We start from the raw sequence: 25,285 nt of genomic DNA, 5'->3' as shown, positions 1-25,285 counted from the left end.
CTTTCTGTGGACAGGACAACAGGCTGCAGGCAAAGAGCCCGCGGTCACTCAACATCCAGCAACCACGTGAACGAGGCGATGCCACGTGCCACTTCTATTTTTTGGTTCTTGGCATTCACCGATCCACAAAACAGAAACAAACCCTTCCTACTACCATGCTCACTGAGTGGGCAAATGATGGCACTCTCACAAAATACAAGGCCCTAAAATACCGACAGGGGTCTCTCATTCTAAAGTTTAAATTCCAAAAGAGAAGACAGACTTAGCATAGAAGAGAAAAATAAAAACCAAAACTGGGCCCTTTCCCACCACCATCAGGGAAAGAAACAATGAATGGATTAAAGAACTCTGAAAGGTAAAACTCCAAAGTTAATGAAAGAAAATACTCCAGAATATTCTTGCAGCCATATTAAAAAGGATTCCTTAAATAAAATTTCAAAAGCACAAAACATTAGGCCAAAAGCAATGAACTTGATGACCTCAAAATAAAAATCTCTGTTCAACAAAGAACAGTATGGGGAAAATTAACAAACAGACAACAGAACAAGAAAAGATGTTTCAAAGCGTGACATGTATAAAGGAATTAATGTCTAGAAGAACAAGAGGTTCTGCAAATCAACAGAAAAAGACAAGTACCCCACTGGGAAAATAGGCAAAGGATAAGAACAGGCATCCACAGAAAGTAAAGGCCAACCTTGTAAGAACACCAAGTGCTGCCTAATTTCATGAATGAATACAGAAACGTAAATTAAAATATCTCAGCGACAGCATGTGTGCAGATGAACAATGGCAAGTAGCAGCAGACACGTGGGCATGGAACCCCATGCCCTGCGGAGTGGGGCATCCTCTCGAGACTGAGGCCAAATAGGTACATGTGCGTCCTGTAATCAAGGAGGAACTCTGCTCCTGGACAGACACACTAATTGACTCCTCATGTTTGTGCTGGTGAAGGACTGGAGCGCTGGGGGGCCGTGTGTGGCAGAAGGAAGCTGGGGACAACCCGAGTGACCATCATGTAGATAGAAATCATCAAAACAGGCAGAAAGACAACAATTTAAGGAGACTACTGAACACAGTGTAAACACTGGAAACACCCGAGTCATCCGAGGACAAAACGACGGCAGCACGATACAAATGCGCAGGTGATCACACACAGTTAGCTATAGGGCTGGAATGACTGTCAGGTGCTCAGCCCAGGGCTTGGCACCGAATATGTTCTAAACCAGGGTTCCTGCACTGATTATCGTTTATCTTTCCCAGCTTACACCCCATATTTGCATTACTACATATCTATACAACTAGAAGACTTGGACGCATAAGAATTGGACAGAGGAGGCATGGGGGGCAGGACAAGCATAGTGGGAGAAGCCAGACCTATAAAGTCACACAGACCTCGGCCCGAGCAGCTGCTCTTATGATCAACTAGCTACATGGCCCTAGGCTAGTTATTTAACTTCTCTGCATCTCAGAGTGCCTAGTGATAAAATAACATTAATAGTGGCAACCCCTGTGGTTGTCTGAAAGGCAAATACACTCACAGGATGTGAACCTTACAGTGGTTTACCTTGCGTGCCCCTCGCCCCCTCTCGGAGTGCTGCAGAAGTGTCCCCCAGCCCCTACTGGAATACCACGCACCCGCTACCATAATAATTTATGGTGACCATGGAACAACGTGGTCAAAGGTTAATCAACGTCAACAAAAACACCAGCATAGAAAAAAAAGACAAGAAACAGATCGAAGCGGGTCTCTTACTTGACTGTGGACAGAGGAATTATAGGTGACTATTCTGCTTCCTGTTTTCCAAGTGTCCTGCCAATTGGTTATTTAGTTTACTTACACTAAAATATCTTCAATAATAATGCTTTACCTCTGGGTGCTTTATAGATGCAGGGATGGCTAAACACATGCACTTAAGTACACATGACACCATGCTAACAGCATGAACGGAGGCATCTTAGTAGATAGGTGTGACAAAATTCAACATCCTCTCATCATGAAAACACTCAACCCCCCAGGTACAGACAGAAACCTCCTCACCATAACAAAGGCCATAGATGATGAGCCCACGGCAAACATCATATTCAATTGTGAAAACTTGAGAGCTTTTCCTGTAAGGTCCCGAGCAAGACAAGGACGTCCACTTCTACCACTGCTAGTAAACATACCACTAGGCACCTCAGCCCGAGCATTTGGATAAAAGGATACAAAGCATCCAAATTGGAAATAAGAAGTAAAATGACCTCTGTAGATTTTATTATCTTACACACAGAAAACGCTATAAAGACTCCACAAAAAAGCTGTCATAACAAATGAATTCAGCAAAGTAGCAGCTCACAAGGTGATGCGCAAAATTTAGCTGCGTTTCTATACACAAAGAATGAACACACTGAAAAGAAAATTATGACAATAATTCCATTCACAATAGCATCAAAAAGTATAAAATATGTAGAAATTAGCTTAACCAAGGAGGAGAAAAGCTTGCACGATGAAGACTGCCAAACACTGCTGAAAGACAGTAAAGACGTAAGTGGAAACACATCCCATGTTTGTGGACTGGAAGAATTCATATATCGTCAAAATGTCCATATTACCCAAAGCAATCTACAGATTCGGTGGACCCTAAATAGCCCAGATAATCTAAAACTAAGGAGAAACTGGAGGACTCACACTTCCTCATCTCAAACCTACTACACAAAGCTAGAGTAGGCAGACCACGTGGCGTTGGCATAACCAGACATACAGACTAATGCAATCGAAGAGCGAGCCCAGGAAGAGACCCTCACATATACAGCGAAAGGGTTTCTGACAAGGGGGCCAGGACCTCTCGATGGGGAACCCGGTCTTTTCAACCGACACAGCTGGGAAAACTCCATCTCCACACACAATGGAGGCGGCTGGGCACCTCCCTAACAGCATATACAGAAATCAACTCGCAACCGGTCAAAGACCTAAATGTAAGGCCCCAAACAGTAAAACTCTTGGAAGAATATGCAGCACAAAGCTTCACAACACTGGATTTGGCAATGATTTCTCGGATGTGACCAAGGACACAGGCAACAAAAGAGAAAAAAGAGAGCGGACTTCATAAAAATTCTCAAGTTTTGTACGACAGGAGACACGGTCTACAGAGTAGAAAGGCAACTCCCAGACCGAAAGAAAATATTTGTGAATCGTGGATCTGGTGAGCAATTGCTATCCAGAAGAGATACAAAACCTGTGAAACTACCAACCAACCTGATTCAAAAATGGGCAAAGAAGTGGAAGAGACAGGTCTCCAAAGATACAAGAATGACCAATAATAAGCATGAAAAGACGTTGAATGTCACTGATCATCAGGGAAATGTAAATCAAAGCCACAATCAGATACCGCCTCGCGCCTGTCATCGTGGCTAAAATAAAAAAGACAGGAAATAACAAGTGTTGGCAAGGATGTTAAAAAAGGGAACCTCTTGCACTGCTGGTGGGAATGCAAACTGGTGCAGCCGCCGTGGAGAACAGTATGGAGGTTCCTCAAAAGAATTAAAAACAGAATTGCCTATGACCCCACAACTCCACCTCTGGGTATATACCCCAAAGAACTGAATGCAGGGTCTCAAAGAGATCTGTCCACCCATGTCCATAGCAGAATTATTCATAATAGTAAAACATGGAAGCAACCCCTGTATCCATCACGAAGTGAACAGATAACTGATGTGGCCACACTCCATGCAACTGACTATTATTCAGCCTTAAAGGGGAAGAAAATTCAGAGTGTGTTATTGAGAACATTATGCTGAGGGAAACCAGCTGTAAAAAGACCGATACTATATGACTCTACGCCTCTGAGGGATATAGAGTCGTCACTGTTACAAAGTCAAAGCAGAATGGTGTGTGCCAGGAGCTGTGGGAGGAGGGATGGGGACTCAGTGACTAACAGGTGCAGAGATTCAGCTTCACAAGATGAAGTGAGTTACAGGGATGGATGGTGGAGACGGCAGCACAGCAGTCTGGACGTAATTAATGCCACCTAATTGTAGGCTTAAAAATGGTTAAGATTGTAAACTATATGTGTGTGTACTTTACCACATTAAAAAAAAAACAAAGTAACAATGATCTGCCACTAGGTGTTTTATAGATGGGTATACAACAATTCTTTTTAATATTGCACTAGACAAAAATAAACTTCATAACCTAAAGAACACCTTTCTAGATCTTCATCGATGAATTTATTTAAAATTTAGAATATACTCTGAAGAAAGGTTATTCCTAACAATCTAGACAAATAATTTGCTTGTTCAGCCTCACGTTCTTCGCCCATAAAGCAGGGTTAATATGAACGTTGGAGCTGCTGTTACATGATAATCTGGAAGCACATGTTCATGACAGTAAATTAACATCTTCAACACCAGCAAGGATACAAATGTAGACCCACCGAACACCAAAAGGAAACAATGAAGATTAAAAGTTTGGACTGCGACATCAGATAGATCTATATTCGTATTTCTCTTCTGCAACCGACAACCCACATGGCTTTAGGCCAGATCTCAGCAGCCTGGGTCTCAAGACCTTCATCAGCAAAATAGGGTGAAGGAAAACAGACCCCATGGAGCAGTGGGCAGAATTCACACAGACAAATCGACGAAGTAGCACAGGGCTGCTTCTCAATTCTAAGCCTCCTGGAAACCACATCTTCAGCTCATGCAACTGAATACTTACGGTTACCTAGAAACCTTCTCCCAGTTCCTTTCCCTAGCTACTGGCTTCACACTAAGATCTAAAGAGAGGAAAGATGTGTGCCCTACCCTCAAGGTGCTCACAGCACAGGAAGTGGAAATGCTTTTATAGTAGTAAGAGACTATAATAAATAATAAAACTGAATTTCACACATATCACTATGTGAGCCAAGAACAAGGATAATGGGGCTGGTTACAGTGAGGAATGAATCAATACCTCACAGGAGATGGTTATCTGGTTGAATCTTAAAAGGGTATGTTTTGTCGATTAAGAAGGAAAAATACAAAATAAAGAATCAAAAATAATAGCTCAGAAAACGGAGAAGAGTCTCATCACATGAAGCCTTAGCGGCGAGCAGCAGGGCATGAAAAGGAGGACAGTCAGGGTCTGACTGCAAAGGACTCACACAAATGTCCTGTTCAGGTATTGGCACTTTGTGCACAACAAGGAAATAAAACAGCGGATTTTTTTTAATGTTTATATTTGAGAGAGAGAGAGAGAGAGAGAGAGAGAGAGAGAGACACAATGTGTGAGCAGGGGAGGGGCAGAGACAAATGGAAACACAGAATCTGAAGCAGACTCCAGGCTGATCTGTCAGCACAGAGCCCAACACGGGCTTGAACTCACAAGCCGCGAGATCATGACCTGAGCTAAGGCTGGACACTTATCTGACTGAGCCACACAGGCACCCCTAACAAAAAGGATCTTAAGAAGAATATAATCAGATCTAAAATCTAGAAAAATACTGATGAAGTATGAGGGCTGAGTTCACTTGAAGGGGTCAGGAACAGCCTCCTCAGGGACACGACTTGAGAGAGGAGTCAGCATCCGGGCACAGTGTGCATCACAGTGGATCCGAGGGTCTGCAGGGGTCCCGGGCGCCGAGAGCAGCACACCAGGTGGGTCATGGCAGCAGATGACGGGGAAGAGGAAGGCCCAGAGAGTATCAACTTGGCACAAGAATTCAGGCTTCATGAACAACAGAAAAAAGCTTTCAATCATGCAGCGTGTGGTCAGATGGTGCTCTGGAAAAATCTCTCTGATTCCAAAGATGGGAAGAAACAGAGCAGCAGCAAGAGTGGGAAGCTGGAAGCCCAATTAGGAACTTACTGCCACTGCACAGGCAAGATATGAGGAGGGCTCAGACCCAGGCCAGAGCAAGGGAGAGCCCGCACACATGTAACATTGAAGAGGAACATTCGCTCTATCTGGGGAGGGAAAAATGAGTGTGTTTTACTCTATTTCCATATTCCAAACAAACTCACTATTCCCTTCTGGCTACAGGTTAAAAACCTCTGTGCTGGCCTTAGCAGCCCTCCCTGTCTGATGCTCTGCCTTCTCATCTCCCTTCCCTAAAAGTCTTCCAGTCCGTCTGATCCAACTCTGCCTGAATCCTGTCCAAACTCCCAGGTGCAGCTAATCCCACACCTTCTACAAATTCCTGACTGCAGCGACCCCTTGACTAAGGCATGGAGTGTGGATAACCCGGACAGCCAGCATGAAGGGCTGGCCCCTATTCCGTGTGTGGGGCCTCTACTACTTGGTAACACTAATTTATACTTTAACGGTTGTTTACACTTTTCTGTGCCTTAGCGGTATATTTCCTTCACAGAACTGCAAAGAAATGTCAACCATGAAAACAGCTAGCCAATAATCCAAGCCAAGAGGAGGGCCCCAAGAATTGTGCACACAGGAGAAAAGCTCTCTGTGGAATTGTAGATTACGGTTGTTCAGAATCAGTTACTTCTTCTGCAAGGCTGTTATTATGCAAGATAAAAATAAGGATGTAACGGTGGTAAAGTTACCTGCCCATCCACTATCACAAAAGAAATGCAATAAAAAATAAATCATTGTAGATTGAAAAGGGTATGCGGTTAGTAATTCTGGGACGAATTCTTGGGATTACATCCACAGTCTATTATTAGATGGTAGTTTTTCAAAGTAACTTATTTCCAAAGTAGCAGACAGGGGCTATCTCCTTCCTCTCCAACAAATCCAATGAGGGAGTGGACAGAGTGTTTGTTTCCACAGCATGTGTGCTAAAACTGAACGACACATAGAAGATTATCATGGCTCCATGCAAGGGTGACATGAAAAGCTGTGAAACATTCCATATTTTTGTACTGTCTGCCTCCCCTCCAAAAAAAAAAAAGAACAAAAAACGAAACAAAAAAAAAAAACAAAGATAGAAAAGAAAATCAGCTGACATAGAGACAAAGCACAATTATGACATAATAGCTGCTAGAAGTTTCATAAGTTAATTTTAAACAAGTGAGTAAAGAGTGTACCCAGTGTAACTTCAAAGGCAGCCCTCACACAGGGACTTGCAGTGTAGGCTTACGTCTGCCTATAGCGACAGGAAGGACTCCAGGAAAACTCACACATTTCAATGCCAAACATGTCACAAGAGTTCAGAGGTCACATTTTATAAGTGGGGTGTGACCCTAAAGTAAGCAACACATGTAATTAATTGATGCCCTAACCTGAAACATTAATTTGAATGGGACTAGTCTACCAGCGCAGGGTTGGCCTGATCACATCAGCCACAAGCACAGTCACCTCTGAACACAGGCCATCACAGGGGTGCTCAAGGCAGCTCAGACACACCTGCGTTTCCCAGCACGGAGCAGATGTGAGCCGACCTCTCCCAACAGCACTAAGCTGCCCATAATGCTGGAACATGTAGGTGAACATAAAGGCCATGCTTGTTTCAACAGGTCTTTAAATCACAACTACTACTTAGAATACTTACAAAATTCCAATGCCACATTATAATTATCCAAGTGAGATATGAATAGTATGTTTGGCTTTAAGAGGAAACAGAGGTGACACATGTGACTTACTTTTATGGAATATTAACATATAGGTGACATTTAGAAAAATAACATAATGAATTAGGAGTACTATTGGGAATCTCAGGGATTGAAAATCTAAATTCCACTGGTTACTGATTTTGTTGTCATAGGAGTCTTAATTTTTTTAAAGTTAGTTACTTATTTTTGAGAGAGCATGCACGTGCACACATGAACTGTGAAATCATGACCTGAGCCAAAATTAAGAGTTGAACACTTAACCAACTGAGCCTCCCAGGTGCCCCTGACTCTTAATCTTTGTTCCTTGACTTAAAAACTGTAAAACAAGAGCTAACATCATGATCTGAAGCATAAAATTGTTATAAATATTTGTTTCATATAAATATCAAGTAGTCAAACATTTCAAAGCTTTAGTTTCACAACATCTATTCAAATTTCATAGAACTTATGAATCCATATGTGCCATTCACAAGTTAGCCTTTATAAACTTTCCAACTAAAAGAGAAGCTACCCTTGCCTGTGCTTATTTTCATCTCAACTGACTACTGTACTTCATTTTTTTAATGATAAAGTGACTTATTTGTTTCAATTTTATGATGACTAAACATCAGAAAACATCCTTTGATTTTTAAAACTGTAAAATGTTTTTTAATGAGAGGTCAAAATGTACCTGTGTTTATGTAGTTCCCAAATGAGAACTATGGAATTTTATATTATCATGAAATCGAATCTATAAATCTGTACTTTGAAAACAGAGAGACAGCTTCACCATTAATTAAAAAATCAAACTTAATCCCATAGATGTACTTTGATTTCAGAAGGACTCCTTTGGTGAAAGTACTCTCCATCCGAAATAATAGAACCTGTTAAAGAAGTTTCTGGAAGTTATACTTTTTAAATACTTGAAATACACAATAAATCTCAACAATGATTCTCTCATTTATAATTCCTTTTCCACTCCTTTTTTGAACAGAACACTAGCTGTTTAAAAACAGAGAGAGGTAATTAAAAGAAACTGGTAAAGAAGCACAGACTTCTTTCCTAGGGTACATGGCAACCACGAGAGGCTCTATAAGCCAGCACACATAACCTATAAAAACCCTAAAAAAGAAAGAAGTTAAGGATTTTATACCCAGCCAAACTGACTTTCCAGTAAAAAAGGCTGCAACCAACTGTTAAGAACCAGCAAGAACTTGAAAATCACTTCTCATGAAACCTTAAGAATCTCGTAGATGTTTGTGCCACTTTGAAAAAACAGCATGGAGGTTACTCAAAAAATTAAAACACAATTACTGTATCATCCACCAATCCCACTTCTGGGTATTTATCTGAAAGAAATGAAATCACACTCTCAAAAACGTATGTGCACTTCATGTTCACTGCAGCAAACTCACCGTAGCCAAAGCATGGAAACTCCCTAAGTGCCCGTCCACAGATGACTACATAAAGAAGATGTGGTGTATATACAATGGAATTATTATTCTGCCAAAAAGAAGGAAATCTTACCATTTTGTGACAATGTGGAAGGACCTGGGGGTATTATGCTAAATGAAGGAAGTCAGACGAAGAAAGACAAACACTGTATGATCTAAAAAGACTGAGCTCACAGAAACAGAACAGACTGGTGGTGGCAAGTGTTGGGTGAAATGGGTGAAGGGAGCCAACGCTGTAAACTTCTAGTCATAGGATAAATGAGTCCCAGGCATGTCGTGGACAGCGTGCTGACTACAGTTAATAACACTGTACTATGTATTTGGAAGGTGCTAACAGAGCAGATCTGAGTTCTCATCACAGGAAAAACAAGGTGATGGATGTTAACTGAACATACCATGGTGGTCATTTTGCAATAGGTACAGACACAAAATCATTATGTCATGCACCTTGTAAACTAACACAATATTATATGTCAATTACATCTCAGTAAAACTTGGGGAACAAGAATAAAAAGAATCTACCAGAGAATGAATTGTGGATACCAAGAGAAGGGCTGGTGGTAACCATAAAATGAATACTTGTTTGTAGACGAAGACCAAATGCCAATTGTGAGGAAGAAAGTAGAACATGTAATCGCTCTCACCTCTGGCAGGTTAGAATCAGTACAACTGTTTGAAAACAATGGGTAAAGTAATTTAGATGGTTTCCATCAAACATACTATTTATTGGTTATAGTGTTGGTGTGGTTACTCTGCAATAGCTTGACATATAATGTTGGATAAAACAACTGACTAGTTATGATTCATGATGCCTTTACTATGTAAGAAGAGAGAAACATTTTTGGTAGAAGAGTTTGGGAAAAACTAGTAGCTATAAATTCAAATGGAAAATATCAGTATTCATTAATAGGGTGTTCTTTTGTCTTAAAATTATATATACTTCCTCTGCCCTCTAGAAGGCCTGGAAAGATCAACCAAGCAGCAGTGAGCACACTGAGGGCCCAGACATGCTTCTGAAATACAATTTCTAAGTGAAGGAAATTAGAGCTCCTTGGAGAAATCAATGGTTCCAAGGGTATAAAACAGATGAGCCTGAAAAACCCTGTTGCAAGAAAAAGCAGAAAGCCACTTTAGGAGTCAATGTAGAGAGGCTCCAACTGGTGAAAGATGGAAAAATTTGAGCATAAATAAGGATTTTGTCAGAAATGGACTGAAACGTATCAAAAATATTTAAACGCATGAATTCCGAATGGCACTTTAAAGAAACTAATTGGTTACCAGGAGAGGATGCCATTTTAAACACTGGCAAATAAAGGCAAAGAGTCAGTTACTCTCCCTTTGGACATGGACACACCATGGGGCTGCCACACAGGATGCAGAGGCAAGTTTACATCCTTATAGAAGTAATCCTGTTGAGGATCCTTAATGAGTTATGGGCACTACTCGCTGTACATCACAACTGCCAATCTCACGCATGAGAAATGGGCATATGACCTCCTGGTAGGACCACATGCTACTGCAAAGGAGTCTCACCCCACCCAAGCCTCCAGAAAACTACCAGTTTCCACAAAACGCAGAGAAACAAATACACCACAGGATGCGACCAGCAAAAGCCAGACTGTGGGAAACCTAAGAGCAAATGAACCAGTTTCTTCAATAAACTGCGAAGGAAAACAACAACAAGGATGAATGAAAACCTTTAGATTGAAGGTGACCTCAAAGAGACTTTCATTTCAAACAGAAACAAAAACAAGCAGAACTAAAACACTGCACAGAAGTTAACTACAGTGTCTGGGGTTTGCCAGGCTTCAAAATATCATAAAGAACCATGATCCCAAAGCCCAGAACTGTTAAAAAGTGTTGACTGAAGACAGGTTCCATTCCTACAATGGAGCCCATCACCAGACATAACACAGAAGGACCTTGATGACTACATACACCCTCTTCGCAGTAACTCTGCTACAGCCGTCAGGAATTCGCCATATGTGTAAAAATTAAAAGGTAACTCTATGTTCAGCCTCCGCTGTAAGTAAGCGGAGCAACTCGATTTTAAGTTAATCTAAGACGTGAAAAGTATTTACCTATTTAGAATACAGAACAGCCACCTGTCTTCCTATCATGGGGCAATGCTTCTCCCAACCTGCCTTGGCCAGGGTAGTGACAAGGACACCAGCTCAACCCAGGAGCTAAGGCAGCAGGCCAGGAGGTTAAGCAGACAGCTCCTCCTTGGGGCTGATGGCCTGGTAGGAAACTAATGACACACAGGCTGTGCCAGAAACAGTGTTGTCTGGTTCTTCTTTGTACCATCAAGCGCACCCGTAACAGGAAGGAAGAAGGTCCTCTCAGACGAAGCGGAAGAGACACCGGCCACCACTCTTAAACAGTTACCCGCTGGTTAATTTTTTTTCGTCTTTAGATGACACTAATAAAACAATAATTTTTGGTAGATGACTACATTTATTCATATGTATCTTAAGATCTACGGACCTGAGGTCATGGAGAAAAGTCAGCCTTGGCAGCCTGAACGCTGAGCTGACGGAGAAGGGAGAAAAGAGAACACTTATCAACAATCCCTAATGCAGAAAGGGCACGACACGGTGTGCACTCCTCCTTACGAACCTCTCCTCTCTCACGAGAGCGCACACAGATGTCACATCACCTGCGCGGCACCTGCACCACCACTGCCATCAACTAGCGGCAACCTTCGCGGCCCAACTATGGACGCCTGGCACCAGGAGACGCCTCCAAGGCTCCCAGAGCAGGTGCCGGCCCAGGGAGGAGGAAGCGCCTCCAACACTGGGACAGTTCTGTCAAACTGGGATGACCTGAAGTTTAAAATTTAAACCCAAAGAGCATCTTATTTCCACATTCTTCTGTAGGTAATTTTGGTAGACATAAACTATGTTTTTAAAATATCCCAACCACAGGAAAATACGTATGGCTGTTATTCTTGAGGTTTTGAAAACATGTTTTTATGCCAATACCATCTCACTATAACCTATACTTTGTAACACACCCCCAAATTATTTGCTTTTTATAAAAACATACTAATCTGAATTTAATTATAATGTGCTCTTTATTTTATTCTTATTTTCCATACAAGTGTTACCGAATATTTTTATGCTAGTGGCCCTCAGGAGCTAGGACATGTACATAGCAACTTTAAATACAGACTTAGAGCAACACATGGCATTATTCTTTCTCCCTCTCTGGTCCCTGCCCTCTTGAGTAAACTTTATAATCTTTAACAGAATGTAGGCAAGAGACAAAAATATGTGGTATTCAATGTTGTTACTTATTAATAAAGGCAAAAATAAGCACTAAATGAACTTTTGTAAATCACCTGTTTCCACTTTTACACATAGCATCTAAGGAATGTGTAGAAAATAAAGAAATCCTATCTAAATTACCAAAAAATATCATTCAACCATTTAAAAAAGATGGATTTAGCTTTATTCCCTTAAAAATACTCAGAGAAACAAAGGAACAAAATCAAGTTCCATCTGAAGACTCTGTTATAATCAGTATATAACAGGTAAGTAGAGAATTCATAAAGTATTCTGATAATTTTCTATCCTGAATCTTGGTCTACCAAAGTAATGTAATTTCCAAAACACAGAATGAAATGGTCAGAAAGTCCTGGTTAGTGGACTAGGGACCAACGTGTGCAACGGTGAACACTCAACAAACAGCACAATGGTTTTAGACAGTTTACGCAGAAGCAAAGCCTTTTTGATAAAAAAGACATAAAGATCTGTTCCCAAGAGTTAAAAAATCTTTGAGAACCAAAAAGCTATTGTAAGTAGTACACACTGGTATTTTACTTCTCTAATATTTCTTTACAAAACATCTAAACACAAGATGCCTATGCTTCTGTATTATTTTTCTAATAAGTTACATATAAGGCAAAAAGTGACTGTTACTTTGTAATGCGTTGATGAGCATAATAAATAAGTTGGTTTTAGACCTTTGCCCCCCCAAAATCTTATAGGAAACTTCACAAGGATATTTTTGCTTAAATTACTCACTTTGTAATACGGTCAATGTTGGCAATTTGCTTCTGGTTCCGTATAATCTCAATGGCTGCCCAAAGATGCTGGATAGCTTTCGTATCCGCCTGTCGTCTTTTTGTTAAACGTGCCATGACCTGTTCACTTCTTTAACTGTAGGAATACACAAAAACATGAGGAAAAAATATATGGATTACAAGATGCACCTCTATCAGTACAAGTGAGTAACAGTCTCAGCACGTCCTAACTCCTGGTGAGGACACTACTGTAGTACGGAGTATGACAACCTTTCTACTATATTTTCTACACCTACATTACCAATTACTTCACAAAAATTGTCATTTGCTTCATTATTTCATAAAAAAAATGTCATTTTAAGACCAAAGAATTAAAAAGGTCTTCCCAATAAGGGTTAGTAGTCATCCTATACTAACGTGTTAAAAAAAATGCATATCTTATTCTAAAGCAAAAGCAGAACATAAAATTTCATTTTTTGATAATACATTGTGTATAATTTGACAGATCAATATAAATGGATTCAAATGTCCTTATTCTTTGGTATTTTATTATACTGTAAGATAGTTATTTCTGGCTGAGGTGTGAAAGGCTGGGAGCTGGTGTCCCAGAGGACATGGGTGGATCCACATCTGCGTGAATGTTCACATGCTTGGGCTGGCGGGGGCGGGGAGGGGGGGGGTTGTTCATTGTATCACTCAGAAACATCGCTGTTTCATTCAAATTTCAATATTCTGAGCGAAGTGAGGAAAATGGTCACTGGCTGTGTTCTGGCAAGCGTACAGGGAGCTTGGCTGAGCAACAGTGCTGCAGAAGAGGCTCACGCATACAACTGGACTCCCAGCTGGGCACAGAGGGGCTGGACTGTCAGCAGTGTCCTCGGCCCTGAGACACCTGGTCCCTGCATCGTCACATGGGTTAGCATTTGGCCACCCTTAGGGATAAGGTGAACATCAAACGCCCCCGACCTGATCTTTCCTATCTTGTAAGGGTGGGAATGAGTGAAGGAATCTCATTCTTGGCACTTTCCTGTGTTCCAGGACTGGCCAGCAGAGCCTACAGGTCTCCGTTCTCTGCCTCTACGTTTCTCTTCAGAGCCAAGTCCGTTCTCCCTCTTTCTCTGACACACCCAAACAAAACCAGCAGTCGCCCATGAGTGTGGGGTCAGTCAGCCTCCTGGAATAAGGTATTTTTCAAATTGCATTACTAACAGAAGAATTCTGAACACGTTTGAAGGTATTCTTGAATATCCTACTTCTTCCCACCACTACTTGTAATATTTGCAGACTTTGCTCCACATAGAGAATAACCAAAAAATAAAGCCAGCATTCAAATTTTAAAGAAAACTAAGGAAAATCAGTTGGGTTCAGTACAGACTTAGACGTAGAATTAAAAGGTAGTAACAATTATAATTTATGAATGTGTGTTTAGAGAGAAACCACTATGTATCAGTGTAAGTGCGCTGTTAAGCAATGCCAACTTTCTGAATCTGACAAGCGTTTCCGGTAAGGAATTGTCTGGCAAGAATGTAAAGTATGTTACAGAGTGACATCTAATGGTGAACTATGGTACTATACGTTGTCGGGTTATACAGACGCTCAGTCAAAAACACACTACTTCAACCCTACTCACATGCTTAAAAGTAAGTATTTTCAAAAACTGAGAACAAACTGAGGGTTGATGGGGGGTGGGAGGGAGGGGGGGGTGGGTGATGGGTATTGAGGAGGGCACCTTTTGGGATGAGCACTGGGTGTTGTATGGAAACCAATCTGACAATAAATTTCATATATTGAAAGAAAAAAATTAAATTAAATTAAAAAAGAAGGAAAAAAAAAGTAAGTATTTTCTGTGCTCGATAGATACACTGAATTATCTAAAAATGCAAAAACTGTCGTCCTTGCCAGAAATGGCCTAAAACTGGCAGAGGAAGTTTGATACATACATGACCTCTGTAAGGTCAGAGAGGACCAACATGGTCCAGAATACATGCCAGGAGAATCTACACAAGGGGGACACTACTTCTAGCTTAGCTAACACTACAGAATGGTAGATGTGTGGGGGAACACGGGAGGAATTTCCTTAATTTCTTTAAAAGATAACTGGCTGTTTAAAGCAAAGATACAATTGTTAGATCTCATGAGGTTTATGACACGTAGAAGTGAAAGAGAGGACAATGTGACACAGAGGGTTTAAGAGTAGTAAGTAATCATATCATTGTAAACATGTAATTTAACTTGCATCTTTTGTAAGTACATATATGAAAAATTAAGAATGATTTATTCAGAACTACAGAAAATATATAAAACCAAAGCTAGTGTTTTACAATAATGCCATATAGTAAATATAACTATTTATATCACATAACAACCAAAAGAATACAGTGGGGACACTAATAGCAGAAACTCTACAAGTGATGTCACTTAATTGCTAGAAATGGTTAAGACTCAAGAATTAAGCAGCACACACTTAAGAAAACACGTAAAGTTAAAACCAAAGAGTTTTGAGATCTGCCTGAACTGAGTCAACATAGGTACACACATCACAAGACACTCGGGAGCCCAAGGAGAGCCTTGCAAAGAACACAGACCCACGAAAAGAGAGCACGATGATGTCACATCATAAAAGTACCAAAGTACAACCACTGAGATTTTCCTTCTTATGAAATCTAAAATCATTGTTTGGTAACACAGTTCAGACATGCCAGTTATAGATGCTCTGGCAATATAGCAGTAAAACAGATAAAAGTCCTTCCGTTGTTGACTTAACATGATTAATAGCGTGGCTAGATATTAAACACAGCAATTTGTTCATAAATAAAATCCTAGGAAATGAGTGTCTCAGTTCCCATGTACAGACAGCTTCTCATTTAAGGTCTTCACTGATGCGAACAAACCCAAGTCTGCAGCCCTCTCTCCTGAATGCATATTACTACTAAACTGAACCCCTCAAAATTCCAAAGTCTGCCCGAAACACTGGACCTTGGTCCCCTTGGTTAAGCTGTGCTCTGCCCTTTCCTTGCTGGGACTTGAGCAACTGTCCATGCAACTGTCCCTGACTGACCTTTCCTCTAGGATCACACTAAAGCAAACTCAACTCTTGCATATTCTAATTTTTAATATGTCTCTTACAGACATACTGCCTTGTGCAAATAATTATAAATTCCTCAGAAGATCCATCAGTTCCACCAAGAAGGGACAGGCTTCATCTTTCATCTATCTTCCAAGGTGGCCTCAGAGGGACATGATAGACAAAAAAAAAAAAAAAAACCCAACAAAAAACAAAAAAACTCCTCAATCTTTTCGGCTCCCCTTAAGAAGATGAGCTCCTTCAGAAAGTGATTCTCAAGAGGCTTATAGTTTAAAAAATAAAAATACAAAACCAAACACTTCCCACTAATTTTCCCCCCAATTTCTCTTACTGTGGTAAAATAGACATAACATAAACCAGCGTCACCATTTTTACATGTACGGTTCACTGGCATTAACCACATCCACAATGTCCTGAAGCAGCCACCACCATCCAGTCACATAACTCACTTCCTCTTGTGAAACTGAATCTCTGCACCCATTAGTCCCTAAGTACTTCCCCTCCTCCCCCAACCCCTGGCACCCACTGTACTACTTCGACTTTGTGACGAATCTAAGTACCTTAGAACTGTGGAATTAGAAGTGGAATTAGACAGTTTTTGTCCTTCTGTACCTGACATATTTCACTTAACAAAATGTCCTCAATGTTCACCCACGTTGTAGCAGGTTACAGAATTTTCTTCCTTTTTAAGGCTGAATATTATTCCATTTCACATATACATTGCATTTTGTTATCCACTCATCTGTGATGAACACTTGGGTTACTTCCACGTTTAGCACATAACGTAGCTATGAACACATGTATACAGATATGTCTTTGAGATCCTGCTTTTGATATACCCAGAAGCATAACTGCCATGTGAACTGGCAATTACAAGTTTTATTTTTTAAACACCCACCAAACTGTTTTCCACAGCAGATGCACCCTTTTACTTTCCCGCCAGTAGTGCACAAGGTTCTAATTTCTCCACATTCTCATCAACACTTATAATTTTCTGGTTTTGATACGAGCCATCCTAATGGGTCTGAGTTGGTCCAAGTAACTGTGGCAAGCCCCCAGGTGATACTGATATTCTCTACCCGTACAAATCCAAATTTAACACAATCCCTTCCATCTGTGTATTTTTTTTTTTTTTTGAGAGAGAAAGCACGAGCAAGGGAGGGACAGAGAAAGAGGGAGAGAGAGTCTTAAGCAGACTCCATGCTGTCAGTACAGCGCCTGACACAGAGCTCGATCTCACAAACTGTGAAATCATGACCTGCTTGAACCAAAACAGAGTCGGATGTTCAACCAACTGAGCCACCCAGGCGCCCCGTATCTTCTTGAACATCATGCAAATGCTACAAACAGGGGAAAAAAAGAGAGTAAATCAATCAGGAAATTAAAAATAAGCAAAATTAAGTAATACAATGCTTGCAGATAAATACATATATGGGCAAACTTTTTATCGCAGAAGTGATAAACGTGACAAAGGAAATTGAAACAATAATGGGAGGCTGAGAAAACAGTGTACCCAACAGGACCACACTGGGAGGACACACATAATCAAGTGTGTTCTGAAGTTTGCTTCCAGTGGTGAGTGGGTCCAGGTTTTTGTCTCATGTTGTCTAACAAATATGTTTTGTAAATATTTTGACATATTTACATCAAATATTCCATGAAACTTAAAACTAAATCCAATTGTATAATGTGTATTGATTACTTAGGTTAGGTTGAAATTTTCCCACAACCTACTAGTAATTTCAAATTACTTTTCATTGATAACCTCTTCATAGCATTTTCCTATTTAGATATTAATGTCTTTTTATATTAAGATTATTCCTAAAATACTTTTCTCTCTTAGTAAACACTAAATGAAATTATATGGAAATCTAGCTAACCATGAATTCTTTTATGTTAACTTTTCTGATTATAAGTCCTTTCACATTCAAGTCAGAAAAAATATTCAAATGTATTTCCCTGGTTTTGTTCTGTTTTGTTTTTGCTTTTTAGAGAGAGTGAGTGGTATAAGGAGCGAGAAAATCTTCAGCAGGCTCCACACCCAGCATGGAGCTTGACATGGAGCTCAATCTCACAACCCTGAGACCGTTACCTAAGCTGAAATCGAGTTGGACCCTTAACTGACTGAGCCACCCAGGCACCTGTTTTAATTTTTTTAAACATTGACTTCTTAATCCGTCTGAGAATAACTTTTTATAATGTAACACTAATAAACATTGTGTTATAGATCAGTTTTAGGTTCATAGCACAACTCAGCAGGACATACCAGGAATCCCATGTCCCCACGCACCTGCTCGCCTTATCAACACTCGCCCCCCCCCCCCCCCCCCCCGCCGCCTTATCAACACCCCAAACCAGAAATGACATTTGTTACAATCAAGAAACCTGCACTGGCATACCAGTATTTCCCCCAAAGCCCATGCTTCAGCTCATGGTTGGTTCATTCTTGGGGCCGTACACCCTACGGGTTTTCACATACACATTAAGACAAGTATATACCATCAAAGTATCACCCAGAATAGTTTCCCTGCCTAAAAATCCTTTGTGTGCCACCTACTCATCCCTCCGTGTCCCCAATTCCTGGCAACCACTGATTTTTTTTTTTTTACTGCCTCCATCATTGGCCTTTTCCAGAATGTCCTATAGCTGGAATCATACAGTATGTGGCCTTTTTGGGTTGACTTCACTTGGTACTATGCATTTAAGAGTCCTCCGTATCTTTTCACAGTTTGACAGTTCATTTCCTTCTAGTGCTGAATAATATTCCATTGAATGGACATAACACAGTTCATCCATTCACTGACTAGAGAATATCTTGGTTGCTTCCATATTTTGGCAATTATGAATTAAAGCTGCTATCAACAACCCTGTAAAGATTTCTATGTGTACATGGTCAGCTTTTTTGATAAATAACAAGGAATGCAACGGCTGGATGGTAAGAGTATGTTTAGTTTGTAAGAAAACGGCCTTCCAGAGTGGCTGCACCATTTAGCGTTCCCACCAGCAATGACTAAGTTCCCATGGCTCCACATTCTCATCAGCAATCGGTGTTTTTTGGATTTTAGCCATTCTAACAGATGTGTAGTGAGAAATTAACGTTGTTTTAATTTGCAATTCTCTTATGACATAGGATGTTGAACATCTTTTCATACACTTACTTTTTACCTCTATCTCATCTTTGGTGAGATGTAAGTTCAAATTTTTTGTTCATTTTTTAATCACATTCATCTTCTTACTTGTTTAAGAGTTCTTTGTACATTTCAGGGCACTTGGGTGGCTCAGTCAGTTGAGCATCCAGCTCTTGATTTCAGCTCAGGTCACAATCTGGTGGTTTGTGAGTTCGAGCCCTCAGTCGGGCTCTGCACTGACATGGTGGAGCCTGTTTGGGATTCTCTCTCTCCTCTTTCTGCCTCACGCCCCTGCACGTGCTTGCTCTCTCAGGGTAAATAAACATTCAAAAAAAAAAGTCCTTTGTACATTTTGGTAGTGGTCCTTTAGCAGGTGTCTTTCACAAATATTCCCCCAGTCTGTGGCTTGTCCTCTCATTCTCTTCCAAGTTTTAATTTTCATCAAGTCCAACTTATCAACTATTACTTTCAAGGGTCGTGTCTTGGTGTTGTTACTAAAATGTCACTGCCATACTCCAGGACACCTAAGCTGTCTCCTATGTTATCTTCTAGAAGTTTTACATTTTAGGTCTATGATTCTATTCATTTTGAGTTAATTTTGATGAAGGGTACAAGGTCTGTGTCTAGATTCATTTTTTTTTTTTTTTTTGGCATATGGATGCAGTTGTCCCACCACTATCTGATGAAGAGATCATACCTGTTCCATCGTACTACCTTTGCTCTTTTATCAAAGATCAGTTGGTTATATTTATGCAGGTCTACTTCTGGGCTCTCCCATCTGTTCCACTGATGTATTTGTTGCTTTACCAATACCACCCTGTCCTCATTGTGTAGGCTATTCTGGATCTCTTGCCATTCCATATGAATTTCAGAACCACTATGTTGATACCCAAAATATGACTTCCTGGGAATTTTTACTGGGACCGCACTGAATCTATACCATAGATCAAGTTGGGAAGAACTGACGTGTTGACAATATTAAGTCTTCCAATCCCTGAACAAGGGTTCTCTCTCCACTTATTTTATCAGAATTTTGTTTTCCTCATATAGATCTTATATGTATCTTGTTAAGTTTATACCTAAGTATTCCATTTGGGGGGGCGATAATATAAATGGTGATGTGTTTTTAACTTCACATTCAACTTGTTCATTGGTGATATATAAGAGAGTGACAGGCTTTTACATATTGTTATATATTAACTTTGTTATAATTATTAGTTCCAGGTACCTATCAATTCTTTCAGATTTCCTGTGTAGACAATCATGTCATCTGTAAACAAAAAGTTTTCTCTCTTCCAAATTTCTATACTTCTATTTCCTTTTCTTGTCTTATTGCTTTAGCTCAGACTTCCAATACCATGTTGAAAAGGGCATGGTAAGAAGAGACATCCTTGCTTTGTTCCTGATTTCATCAAGAAACCTGTGTTTCTCATCATTAAGTATGATGATGTTAGTGTAGAACTTTTGTAGGTAATTTCTATTCCTAGTTTGAGTGCAGTTTTTATTATAAATGAGTGCTGGATTTTGTCAAATGATTTTTATGCATCTACTAACAGGCTAAAGAAAAATTACATTATTTTAATAGATGCATAAAAATCAAGAACCCATCTGGGTCTGGTGCTTTCTGTTTTGGAAGGTTATTAACTACTGATTCAATTTCTTTTATAAAGGTGTAAACAGGTTATCTATTTCTTCTTGCAGGGGTCTTGCCAGATTATGCCTTTCAAGAAATTGACCTATTTCATCTGTTATCAAGTTTGTGGGCAGAGAGTTGTTCACAGTATTCCTTTACTATACTTCTATGGTCTAGAGGATCAGTAGTGATAGCTTTTCTTTTACTTCTTAGATTAATAATTTGTGTCTTTGTTTCTAAGGCTTGTATAGAGACTTACTGATTCTACTGATCTTTTCAAACAACTAGCTTTTGACTGCATTGATTTTTCCACTGATTTCCTACTTAGTTTCATTTTTCTGCTTTAATTCTTGCTATTTCTTTTCTTCTGCTTACTTTGGGTTTAATTTTCTTTTTCTTGTGTCCTAAGGTGGAAGCTTAGAGTATTGGTTTTAGATGTTTCTTCTTTTCTAATATATACATTCAATGCTATAAATTTCCCTGTAAGCACTGCTTTTGTTGTATTCTACAAATTTTGATAAGATATATTTTCCTTCTCATTTACATTTAATTCAAATCTAAAAAATTTTTTTAGATTTCTTTTCCAGCCTGTATGTTGTTTAATGTTGAAGTATTTTGAGACTTAAAGCGATTTTTATGTTTTCTTGAATTTTTGTTTGTTTTAAGAGAGTGCACCCAAGAAAGGGAGAGGGGTAGAGGGGGAGGGAGAGAGAGGCGGGGGAGGGAGAGAATTCCAGACAGGCTCCACATTCAGTGCAGAACCCGATGGGACCTCAATCCCACTACCCTGGGATCATGACCTGAGCCAAAATCAAGAGTCAGACGCTCAACCCAGCCACCCAGGCACCTCTCTTGATTTCTATTTTAATTCTATTGTTTAATTCTAACAACAGATATTGTATGATTTCTAAGGTTTTTTAATTTATTGAGTTTTATGGCTGAGGATGTGAGTGATCCATGTGAGCTTAAAATGTATATTCTTTTGTTGTAGGATGAGGTGGTCTATAGATGTTGATGATATCCAATTAATATTGTTGAGTTCAACTGTGTGCTTATCTCCTGCCTACTGCACCTGTCCATTTCTGAGAGGGGTGTTGAAATCTCCAATATACCAGTGCATTTATCTATCACTTCTTGCAGTTCTAATAGTTTTTGCCTGAAATACTTTGACACACTGTTGTTAGGCACACACATTAAGAACTGTTATACCATCTTTGAGTATGAATCTCTTCACATAATGCTCTTCATACCCATTAATATTCCTTGCTTTGACATCTGCTCCATCTGAAATTAGTATAGCTACTCCAACTTTGTTTTGATTAGTGTCAGCATGGTATTATCTTTTCTATCCCATTTATTTTCATCTACTAGTGTATATTTAAAAAATTTTTTTTAAATGTTTATTTATTTTTGAGATAGAGCATGAACAGGGGAGGGGCAGAGAGAGAGAGGGAGCCACAGAATCTGAAGCAGGCTCCAGGCTCTGAGCTGTCAGCACAGAGCCCAACACAGGGCTCAAACCCACAGACCATGAGATCATGACCTGAGCCGAAGTCGGAGGCTCAACCAACTGAGCCACCCAGGCGCCCCACAAGTAGTGTATATTTAAAATGGATTTCTTGTAGAAAACACATGGTTGGGTCCTATTTTTTAATTAACTCTGACAATCTCGTCTTTTAATTGTTACATTTTAACCATGTTGTCTAAGGTGATTATTTGTTGCTATAATTGAATTAATGTCTATCATATTTGTTGCTGTTTTCTATGCCTTTGTTCCCTGTGCCTGCTTCTGATTTCCACCCATATTCTCTTTTGTCATTTTGAGTACTTTATATGCATCTATTTTTTTCTATAGTAGCATATTAATTTTACTTTTTTTGTTGTTACTTTTTAGTGGCTGCCCTAAATACTGCAATATACATTCAAAACTAACCATGTCTATTTTTAAATAACACTACTTAGATTTACAGGTAGAAGTACCTTATTAACAAAATGTTCCTAATACCTCTCTTTTGTACCTTTTATCATTGTTGTCATTCCTTTCACTTATGCATGAGCATACATAAATATCCAGATGCACACAAGCACATAAAAGTACATTGTTGCTATTGGGAACAAACTTATCTTCTAGATCAATTAAGAATAAGAAAAACAGGTTTATTTTACCCTTACTCAATTTCCAATGATCTTCTATGTATGTTTGAGTTTCTGACATGTAGCCTTTTCCTTCTAAAGAACTTCATTTAACATTTCTTCCAAGGCAGGTCTACTGGCAACAAATTCTGTCAATGTTTGTCTCATAAGTATTTCTCCACTTCTGGAAGGACAGTTTTGCAGGATATACAATTCTAATTTGGTGATGGAGGGGAGCGGGCGGGGGGGCAGGTTCCTCTCAATACTTTCAATATTTCACTCCGTTTTCTCGCTTGCATGGTTTCTGAGAAGAAATCTGATGTATTTATTATTTCTGCTCCTTTATAAGTAAGGTGTTTTTTTTCCTCTGGCTTCTTTAGGATTAATCTTTGATTTTCTGAGGTTTGAAAATGATATACCTAGGTGTGGTTTTGACAGCATCTATTCTGCTAGGTATTCTCTGAGCTTCTTGATCTGGTTGGACATTAATTTGGGGAAATCTGTCATCATGAAGGCTTCAAATATTGCTTTTGTTCTTCTGTCTTCTCCTGTGGCTTTCCCATTTTGCGTATGATATACCTTTTGTAGTTGTCCCATTGTCCTTGCATGTTTTTTTTTTTCCTTCAGTCTTTCTGCTCTTTGCTTTTCAGTTTTAGAAGTTTATTGTCATATCCTTAAGTTCAGAGATTCCTTCCTTAGCCATGTCCAGTCTACTGATCCCATCAAAAGTAGTCTTCATTTCCACTGCAATGTGTTTGTACTCTAGCATTTCTTTTTGGTGTTTTTAGACTTTTCACCTGTTTACAGTATTCATCTAATTTTGCATGTTTTCTATTTTTTTACATTAAAGTCCCCAGCCTATTAATCAGTTGTTTTTTTGTTTTTTTTACCTCCTGTTCTGATAATTCCAATATCCCTGCCATGTTGACCCAGGTTCAGATGCTTGTTAAAGTCCTGTGTTTGTTTTGCCTTTGAGTATGACTTGTATTTTCCTTTGAAAGGTAGACGCTGGGGCACCTGGGCGGCTGAGTTGGCTGGCATCCAATCAGTCATGACCTCACGGTTTCTGAGTTCAAGTCCCATGTCAGGCTCTGTGCTGACAGCTCAGATCCTAGAGCCTGCTTCAGATGCCCTCTCTCTCTCTCTCTCTCTCTCTCTGTGTCTCTCTCTCTGTCCCTCCCCCCAAGTTCTCTCAACAATGAACATTAAAAAAGAGAGAGAGGTGGAATGTACTAAGTAAAAGGAACTGCATAAGCAGGTGTTTAGTAATTCAGTGTAAAATGTGGGAAGGGAATGCTTTCTATAGTCCCAGGATTAGTCTCAGTGTTTTGGTGAGCCTGTGCCCATACACTGTGAACTTGACAAGTACTTCTCACTTTTATTTACCCCATCAGGTGGAACAGGGTTGCTAGGAGTGAGCTGGACTTGGGCATTTCTCTTCCCTAGGTCAGTCAGGCTCTGGTGAAACTTTCTCTAGCAGGCAGGCCTTGTTAAGAACAGAATGTTCTGGCAGATTTTAAAATGGTTCCTCTCCCCCTGACCCCAGTCGCAATGGAACCACAAGGGCATTTTTTGTCCTATATTTACTAGAAGGACCTGGGAGAGCTCCTGGAGAGAAGTCTTACAAAAGTGTGGGGGGCCCCTATGATGCTGGTCCCCCTGGATTTTTAACTCAGACTTGTCCATGCTGAGCCTCCAGGAGTTCATCAATCACATTCAGGTTTTCTTACCCAGCAATGGTTCCTGCAGATGTTTCTGCTGGTGGGTTTGGTTCTATTTGCCTTTCTGCCTCTCCAACTTCTGTGGCAGCCATTTGTCCTGTGGCCTTCCTGCTCTCATAATCTCGGTAGATTTGCTGGTTTTTCAGTTCAGTTCTTGTTATTAGGATGGAGTGGCAAATCCAAGCGTCTTATATGCCCAAATGGAAACCGTGGGGTAAAATACAGAAGGTTACCCCAGAGAGGTAATCAACTGCATTGGCATGGTTTACTGAAAGATTTCTTTCTTCTCTAATGAACGGTGTTACCTTTCTAATCATACATAAAATTTTAATCTACACTAGCATTAGTTTCTTTGATGTGTTTGGTCTTTTGTTAGTCTCTCACAATTTTATTTATTATAACTGGCTTTATTATTAGTTGTTATTCAGTTAAAGTTACAATTAAATTGTATTCAGTTATTATTTATTATACCAACTTAACATATGTAAAATCTACAATTACAATTAATTCCATGTCTCTCTTGATTGCTACATAATTATTTTATATACATTACCCAACATCAAGTTTTCTAAAAGCAGGCCATATATTTCAAACTTTA

The 25,285-nt window shown here is 39.8% G+C and overlaps 1 protein-coding gene and 1 non-coding gene across 13 annotated transcripts in view; one reads left to right on the top strand and one right to left on the bottom strand.

Annotated features, from left to right (window-relative positions):
- Positions 1 to 25,285, bottom strand: part of ZMYND11 (zinc finger MYND-type containing 11) — a 133,592-nt gene that overhangs the window by 61,611 nt on the left and 46,696 nt on the right. For all 12 annotated transcript variants that reach the window (XM_053225178.1, XM_053225177.1, XM_053225185.1 and 9 more), the window contains exon 2: positions 12,989 to 13,123. In XM_053225178.1, the coding sequence (XP_053081153.1) occupies positions 12,989 to 13,104 (116 nt within the window). In that variant the 5' untranslated portion in view covers positions 13,105 to 13,123. The remainder of the gene's footprint in view (positions 1 to 12,988; positions 13,124 to 25,285) is intronic.
- On the top strand, positions 6,730 to 6,834 carry LOC113603772 (U6 spliceosomal RNA). The gene has a single exon (XR_003425458.1). It is a non-coding gene; the product is annotated as a U6 spliceosomal RNA (small nuclear RNA).

This window comes from Acinonyx jubatus, chromosome B4 (assembly GCF_027475565.1).
Source record: "Acinonyx jubatus isolate Ajub_Pintada_27869175 chromosome B4, VMU_Ajub_asm_v1.0, whole genome shotgun sequence".
Taxonomy (NCBI): domain Eukaryota; kingdom Metazoa; phylum Chordata; class Mammalia; order Carnivora; family Felidae; genus Acinonyx; species Acinonyx jubatus.
The sequence above is the reverse complement of the archived record's forward strand: the minus strand, read 5'-3'. Positions and strand labels throughout refer to the sequence as shown.